Source organism: Marmota marmota, unplaced genomic scaffold (assembly GCF_001458135.2).
Source record: "Marmota marmota marmota unplaced genomic scaffold, marMar, whole genome shotgun sequence".
Lineage (NCBI taxonomy): Eukaryota > Metazoa > Chordata > Mammalia > Rodentia > Sciuridae > Marmota > Marmota marmota.
In genome coordinates this window covers 363,702-372,050 of record NW_025999969.1, presented here as the reverse complement: position 1 = coordinate 372,050, position 8,349 = coordinate 363,702, and the positions used below count along the sequence as shown (strand labels likewise).

The window sequence follows — 8,349 nt, the reverse complement described above, 5'->3', positions numbered from 1 at the left end:
GTGTAATTTCTTTGTCTATTCAGTTAGAGGAAAAAAATTGTAAGGTGGTCTGAACCAGCCTATCATTTTAAATCACACAAAATTAAGTGGCTGGAGGACACTTGGCTGTGTGTGCCTGCCCCCAGAGATGCTCAGGAAGATCTCACCCCAGCAAACACCTACACAGCCATCAGAGATCTAGCCCTCAACCAGGACTGTAGATTCTGTCAGAATAACGGGGGCTAAGATGGAAATCATTCAATCTGAACAACAGGAAAGACTTCATTTTGGAGGTCTTGAAAATTGTGTGCGTTTCTACCAGGTGAGTGAATTGAGTTTAGAGGAAGGATGAATAGTCTTTAAGTCACACAGAACTGGTCTACACGCTGCCTCAACACCCAGAGCCAAGTGCTCGAGCAAGTTACCTAATGTCTTCACCCCAGCTTCCTCATTTGTGAAGGGAATATGCCACCACCTGTCACACAGGAGATGGTGGTGGTTAAGACAGCAAATGTCATGAGCGCCTGTGGGGTCTGGCACGCTGTAGGCAAATGCTATTTTTTTTCCCCTTTCTAATAAATAGTAAAAAGCTAATGCACAGTTAAATATTTTATAATTTACACTAAAAAATGTAAATAAATTTATTCTACAATGAAAATGGTTAAAGATTAGCTGGATGACTAGGACACTGTGAATTCTCAGATCCTGCAAAGCAGCCATTTCTAGCTAAAGCCTCTTAAGATAATAATTGCCATACAGTATTAACTTACCATACCAAGTGACTTAAGTGGACTCAATATCCCAAGCAGTTCACAACTTTAAAAAAATGCATTCATATACTCAGTACAAATGTCTTACTTTTTGCAGTAATTAATGGAATCTTCTTCACTACCGCTGTTAACAGTTGCTGGATAGTCTCCAAATGGTCTATCCTGAGGATAAAAGAAAATAATTGGATAAATACACATAGCAGTTTCTAACCACACACACATATAATTATATACACAATTTCTCTTTTACATACACAATTTCTCTTTTTAAAATTAAAACCATTATGTGGGTATATTTTTCTTTCTATAGATAGCCTTCTTCATAAAGGAAGAGTGTTCTATGCTTAGAAAGAAACTGTCAAGAATAAACAGATTTTAGTTACACAAATGTACACATTTTAAAACTAAATAGCAACATAATCTTTTTGCAAGGTGATCAGAAAAATTCTACCATACAAATGCAGGTCACAGGGTTACAAGGTGATGCTGCCATCTGTCATGTTAAAGTGGCTAAGCATCGATCGTCCTAGAAATTTGAGATACTCCAAAGTATGTGGTCAGAGTTAGGTTCCTGATGTCGGAATCAGAAAACCTCAGAACCTGGGTGCAGTGGCTCACGTCTGTAATCTCAGCTACTCTGGAGGCTGAAGCAAGAGGATCACGAGTTTGAGGCCAGCCTCAGAAATTTAGTGAGACCCTATTACAAAATTTAAAAATAAAATGAAAAAGGCTGGGGATATAGCTCAATGGTAGAGTACCCCTGGCTTCTATCCCCAGTACCAAAACAAAACAAAAAACCAAGAAAGCCTCAAGCAGCACTTTTAGACCAAAGTGTGCACAGCTCATCAAGAAGCAGCTCTGTAAGAACAGGGTGTAGCCAGCTACAAAATGTGAACACACTGGAGTGATTTTAGCCTGAGAAACTTTGTCCATTTATCAGATAAGCACCTCTGGCAAGCTTGATGAAGGGAGTTCTGAAACCCTACCAGAGGCTTGCAGGCTGTAAATCAAATGTATCACTGTATAAACGAAGGCTCTTCAGCTTGTGCAGGGGCTTAGCTCTGCGCACACATACTCAACTGTCACAGGCATGATTTTAAAAAAACATCATAAAAATACCCATTGCAGAACTCCTTTAGAAAATATTAGAATATTTACTTAATGACATAGTTTCCCAGTTCAGAACTTTCTTCTGTTTTCACTGCTGTCTGACCCTCCTGAGAGAGGCAGCTTGGCCCGGGAGTCTCTGGTTCAGTCTTCACTACAAGAACAACAAAGAGAGAGCTGTCGGGGTCAGGCAGTGCAGGGACATGTGCAGGCAGACAAAGCTCTTCCACTGGAGCTCAGTGAGGAAACTGCCCCTCCAGCTGCTGTGGGGACGCAGCCAGAAGACTGAGATGGCTTCTGTCACCGCAGGGCCAGCACACAAGGGAAGAACTGTTAGCTTGGGTCTTGGGGGAGCATCTCCAGGCTCATGACAAGGTGAGGGCAATAAAATGGCTTTTTAGATATTTCTTAAAGGCCCACAAACACTGTTAGGTAAGATCTCTCTCTCATAGTCACTTAAACACACCCACAACAATGAACAATGCCACATGAAAATATTGCTATTATTATTACTTTTCCAACATCATCTTTCCTGCTAAAGTTCATTAACTTTTGGCATTCTTGTAGAGTTCTGAGATACAAGGCAGAAAGCAAAAATCAGATCAATTGTGCTTGGAAACTTCCAAGCTAATCATATTAGGCTTTCAATATTACAGGTTGAGCATACTTAATTCAAAATCCAAAATTTTTTGAGTACCAATATGATGCCAAAGTAGAAAATCCCATACCACAAAACTGTTTCATGTATCAAATTATTTAAAATACTGTATAAGCTGGGTGTGGTAGTGCACCCCTGTAATCTCAGTGACTTGGGGGGCTAAGACAGGAGGATTGCAAGTTCAAAGCCAGCCTCAACAACTTCGCAGCCCTAAGCAACTTAGTGAGACCCTGTCTCAAAAAATAAATTAATTAATAAAAGGGTTGGGGATGTGGCTCAGTGGGCAAGCACTCCTGGGTTCAATCCTCAGTATCAAAACCAAACCAAACCAAACCAAAAAAACTGTATAAAATTACCTTCAGGCTATATGTATAAGGTATACATGAAACATAAATCAACTTCATGTTTAGACTTAGTCCCAAGGTATTTCTCATTTCATTATGTAAATACTGTATTCCAAAATCTGAAATCTGAAACAATTCTGGTCTCAAGAATTCTGGATACGGGATACCCAGATTGCACTAAATCTACTGATAGAAGACAGCAATGGCTCAGGAGCATGTGTCTTCCTTTCTTTCTACTGTCTAATTTGATTTGAAAAATCATGATTATACAGCTACTGCTTCTGTCCCAGCTGCCCTGCCTCCATTCTCTTTCCTTGACAACCCACTCTGAACATCAACATTAGGTAACTTTCCAAAAAAGACTTCAGTGTCATCAGCCCACTCAATATTCTTCAGTAATTCCCTTTAACAACAGGGATCTACAACTGAGATATACATCTCTTTTCTTCTTCACTGATGCATAGCAAGCATTCAATAAACAAACCCTGAGTTCAAAAAATTTTAGTATACATACACCTGGGTACCCACCGTTCAAATCAAGATGTATCCTTCCTGCCTCTGGCAGCCTACCTTATGCTTCTGACAGTTCATCTCAGACAAAGATGACTACTTTTTGCCCATTTAAAAATCTGTAGTTCTGGAATCATATTGTGCATGCTTTTTTTGTGTGTGTGTCAACACCATTTTAGCTATTACGAGTAGCAATGCATGCCTTTTGGTTGACATATGCATTCATTTCCTAGAAGTGGATTTGCTGGAACTGGAACATAGGATGGGTATTTAACTTTATTAGAAACTGCCAAACTGGTTTTTAAAGCAATTGTTTCAATTTAGAAACCACCAGCAGTGTATCCAAGTTCCAGCTGCTTTACATCCTTGCCAACACTTGATATTGTGAAACCTTTTATTTTGGAGATTCTGGTCTATTACTATGCTTTTATTTACTTTTCCTTGATGACTACTGAGGGTGAATACTTTTTCCTTATGAGCTATTTGGATGTCCTCTTCTGTGAAGCAACTGTCCATATTTTTTTTTGCTCATTAAAAAAAAATTAGTTTCAGCCGAGCGTGGTGGCACATGCCTATAATGATGAATAGGCATGGTTCTACTTACAAAAACAGGCAGTAGATCTCAGTTAGCCAACCCTGTGTTAGGTGAGTACTTGGTAAATTACAAATACATCTCTTTCTGAGATTCTCATGAGATCCTGGCATGTTTGAAAGCAGCCCAGAATGGTGGTAGACACATATTATTTCAAATTCTAACTTCACTGCTTTCTAGATTCAGGAAATATATACTTAATATCTCCAAACTTGCTTCCTCATCTGCAAAATAGGCATAGAGTGGGCAACAGCTATGTTGAAGTATTGGAATAAGAGCCTGCGAAGGCCATAAAGCAGCTAGAATGGTGCTTGGCACACTGCAGGCTCTGAACACAAGTAGCTGTCATTACTGGACACATTATACATGGCAAATGTGTTGCTGAAATTCATTTTATTGCTTTTTATTGTTGTTGTGACATTGGGGATTGAACCCAGGGATGCTTTTACACTGAGCTACATCCCCAGTCCTTTTTATTTTTTATTCTCAAGTCTCCATCCTTCTTGTCACTATACTGAGCAGCTGGGATTACTGGTGAACACACAGTGCCTGGCTACTGCCTTATTCTTGTCGTCAGGAAAGTACCCCTGCAAGATCACCAGTCTTGTCCCTCCTTTACTATAACTGGCTCCCCAAATGAATCTCTTATTGGTCTACTTCCCCCCTCCAAAATCCTCTGAGTCCCTATCTCCACTGTTTCCTTAATCTGCACCCCCACTGACCTCTCCACAGGTAAAACGCTCTGAAGCATATGGAAAATAACATCCCCCAATAAAAGGGAAATGATGGCTCCCAGGGAGAAAAGGAGGACAGTGTGATGCAGGAGGGGAGGAGGGGAAGGCAAACAATTGGCCCCAATCTTCCATCCTTTCCCAATAACATGGAGTCCTGAAGGAAAAAGCAAACAAATGGGCTCTGGATTTTTATCAATGAGTTTTAAGCTTTTAGAACTGTTTCCTTGAATTGAGTTTCCAGCTTTTATAGCTGTTTTCCTGAGTTAGATTTTTAACCTGCACAACTAGTTTCCTGACTGCCAGCCAGCACATCCCAAGTCTCCAATGATTAATTCACCCCCATTGTAACCTATAAAACACAGACCCTTCTGTAACCAGTTGCCATTTTCTACCCTGAAAATGTGCCACGTGCCATTCCACCACTGCTTAATAAAGACAGCTTGTTGATCTGTTTGAGGTCTACTCCCTTTTCAGTTATGTTGCTTACAAGCTCTACTATTTTTTTTTTAATATTTATTTTTTAGTTTTTGGCGGACACAACATCTTTGTTTGTATGTGGTGCTGAGGATCGAACCCGGGCTGCACGCATGCCAGGCGAGTGCGCTACCGCTTGAGCCACATCCCCAGCCCCTACAAGCTCTACTCTTTAAAGTCCAATTTATAATCCATGCCCCATACAAAGTCTTGTCCCCTCCACATCCCAACAACCCTGATTAGGCATTCTAGACTGCAATATTTCAGCAATCATTTTCCAGACCACTTATCTTTAATTTGTCAATCACTGCTTGCTGTTAACCACAGCTCTCTTCAACCTGATTATAAAGTCTTAGAGGACAGAAATGATGCTTTACAGATCTGTATTCACTCAATGTCAAGTCTACTAGATAAGTAGTCAGTAACTATTTGCCAAGTGACAGATGCTGAAAATTCAAAGAACCCAGACTGAAGTAATGTCATGCATAAAATTTCAGGACAAAACACCATGAGATCTTACATACCTTTTGTAACAGCTGCTGGAGCAGAGCTGGGGACAGCTGGAGTTGGGGCAGCTATAGGCAGAATGGTAGGCGATTTGCTGGTAGAAAATGATTGAACCACTAAAGGGCAAAAGGAGGGGGATATAACAGAGATGGAAATTATTTTTAATAAGGATGATCTAACTCCCATGTGGCAGCCCCATATTAGACTAATAGCACAGTCTCAGGACAATGGGAATGGTAAGGTCCTCATACAGTGATCCAACAAGTTGGGCTGTTTATTATTAGTACCAGGGTAAATGAACTAAATCCTCAACTGGAAATTGTGGCTTGTCAGGAAACTAAAAAACAAAAAGCCAATTAGCCTAAATTCCCACAAATACTTACAACGTTCTCTCTTGACTCAACTTTAGAAATGGGCAGCTATTTAGAAGCCAGTGGATTGTTTGGGTTTTACTTTCACCCCAGAGTTAGTGCCCGTAGGCCAGGATGTGTCACAAATAATGGGCAGGCTATACAGGGCAAGCCATCACCAAATAGTAGAACCTTCCCCAAGGTGGACCTGTGTGACAAAACCAGGGGTGAGGTCATACCTTTATTCACAGGCATAAGTATGGTCTGCACACCTCCAGAGGTGTTTACGCTGAGTGGTTTAAGCTGGCTGGGAATCGTGAGGACAGCCTGCTGGGGATTGGACTGACTGGAGTGAATCTTTAACAATCCTAAAATAAGTTGGAAAATAAGGCCAAGCTCAAGATTAGATACTTCCTTTAAGCCCCGTGCCCTTTCTGCCACTCATATTTTCTCCCAAGAGAAGTTTCCAAGACATTCACCTTTCAGGAAATAAAGGGCTGGAAGCAAGCAACAAAGGAAGCTGCAGAATTCACAATCTCACTGATGTGACAATAATGATTTATTTTTAAAGTGTCCTTGCCCAATCACAGAGTAATACAGAAATTTTGCAAATAAATGCAGGACTAATAGAAAGGATAAAAGGCCACCCAAAGTCCTACTGCAAAGATGTCTGGAATCAACATTTTAAGACATTTCCTTTCCATGTGTGTTTTCTATGACCATTTATTTGCTTTGTATATAGCAATGATGCGTGCACAATGAACACAAATTTTGTATTTTGATGTAGAAAACTGTCATTCTCCTACTTAAAAACTTATTCTGGGGCTGGGGTTGTGGCTCAGAGGGAGCATGCATGAGGCACTGGGTTCCATCCTCAGCACCAGGGAGTAAAATAAAGACATTGTATCCACCTGTAACTAAAAAATAAATATTAAAAAAAAAAAAAAACTTAATCTGGCTAAAGAACGTCTCCAAAATTAGCTTCAAATTATTTGGGGTCCATTTTAATCTGGTCCCTCTGTATCTGCATCTTCTTTCATGGTCCCTTCACACCTTTTTTTGGGGGGAGTGGGGCGGGTAATCATGGGGTGCTTAACCATTGAGTCATACCCCAATCCTTTTTATTTTTTTTAATTTTTTTTAAGTTGTAGATGGACACAATACCTTTATTTTATTTATTTATATGTGGTGCTGAGGATTGAACCCAGGGCCTCACACATGCTAGGCAAGTGCTCTACCACTGAGCCACCAGCCACCACCCAGCCCCTTTTTATTTTTTATTTTGCATTAGGGTCTTGCTGAGTTGCTTAGGGCCTTACTAAGTTGCTGAGGCTGGCTTTGAATTTGCAATCATCCTGCATCAGCTCCCGAATGGCTAGGATTACAGGAGTGCACCACCACGCCCAGTTATACTTTTTATTTTAGCGCCACTAAATTTATTCAGTAAAAGGAAAACGCACCCTTTGCACCTATACTTTAATCTGCCTGTATATCTTGATTTATATTTCCTATCTTTATGTAGCCTCTATTTTTCAAACATCAAATGTTCTCTATCATTTTAGAGAGGGTCATCCTCTTATTTATCATAAAGGTAATTTCCATAGCTGTCTTTGCATCACAAATTGCTCCAAGTGTTTCAGAAGGGGTGGGGCTGGGGGGTTGGAATAACAAAGAAGTTTTACTGGAAGAGCACAGCAGACACAAACATATGACAACATCTACTAAAAACAGCAATGGAGGCTATGGGTATGTTATGGCCTACAAGGACAGCAGTTGGTTTGAACTAAGGAAAAAAAATCCCTTAATTTTTTTTTTTGACCAGAGATTGAACCCAGAAGCACTTAACCACTGAGCCACAACCCCACCCCTACTCCTTTTTTACAAAATTTTGAAACAGGGTCTCTTGCTAAATTGCCATGGCTGGCTCTGAACCTGTGGTCCTCCTGCCTCAGCCTTCTGAGCTGCTGGAATTGCAGGTGTGTGCCACCACACCTGACGGAAAGGAATCCTTTTAAATTCTTTCTAAAACAAGGCCTTCAATGAACAGAAAAATCTTCCTTTGAAACAGAGAAATGTTAAATCAGTTAAGTAGTAAGTACTTATTGAGATATGTACTCCCTTGGGGAGTACAATTATGGTCTGGTGTTTCTGTACTTTTAAAATTCTTATTTTTATCAAATTATTATGTGGTACACAGTTTAAGTTTAAAAAAAAAAAAAAAAAGACACAAAGCCTTATAACTAAAACCTGTCACCCCTTGTTCCACCCCCTAATTCTCATCTAGTTCCAGTGGCATCCATTTTTTTTTTTTTTTTTTTTTTTTT

General features: G+C 40.1%; 1 protein-coding gene across 1 annotated transcript in view; it reads right to left on the bottom strand.

Moving 5' to 3' along the window:
- The window catches only part of Yeats2 (YEATS domain containing 2), an 83,626-nt gene that overhangs the window by 9,379 nt on the left and 65,898 nt on the right, over positions 1-8,349 (bottom strand). Inside the window, exons 21-24 of the mRNA XM_048803961.1 lie at positions 6,265-6,393; positions 5,693-5,791; positions 1,908-2,010; positions 838-911 (exon numbers count right to left, since the gene is read on the bottom strand). Coding sequence (XP_048659918.1) covers positions 838-911; positions 1,908-2,010; positions 5,693-5,791; positions 6,265-6,393 — 405 coding nt within the window. The remainder of the gene's footprint in view (positions 1-837; positions 912-1,907; positions 2,011-5,692; positions 5,792-6,264; positions 6,394-8,349) is intronic.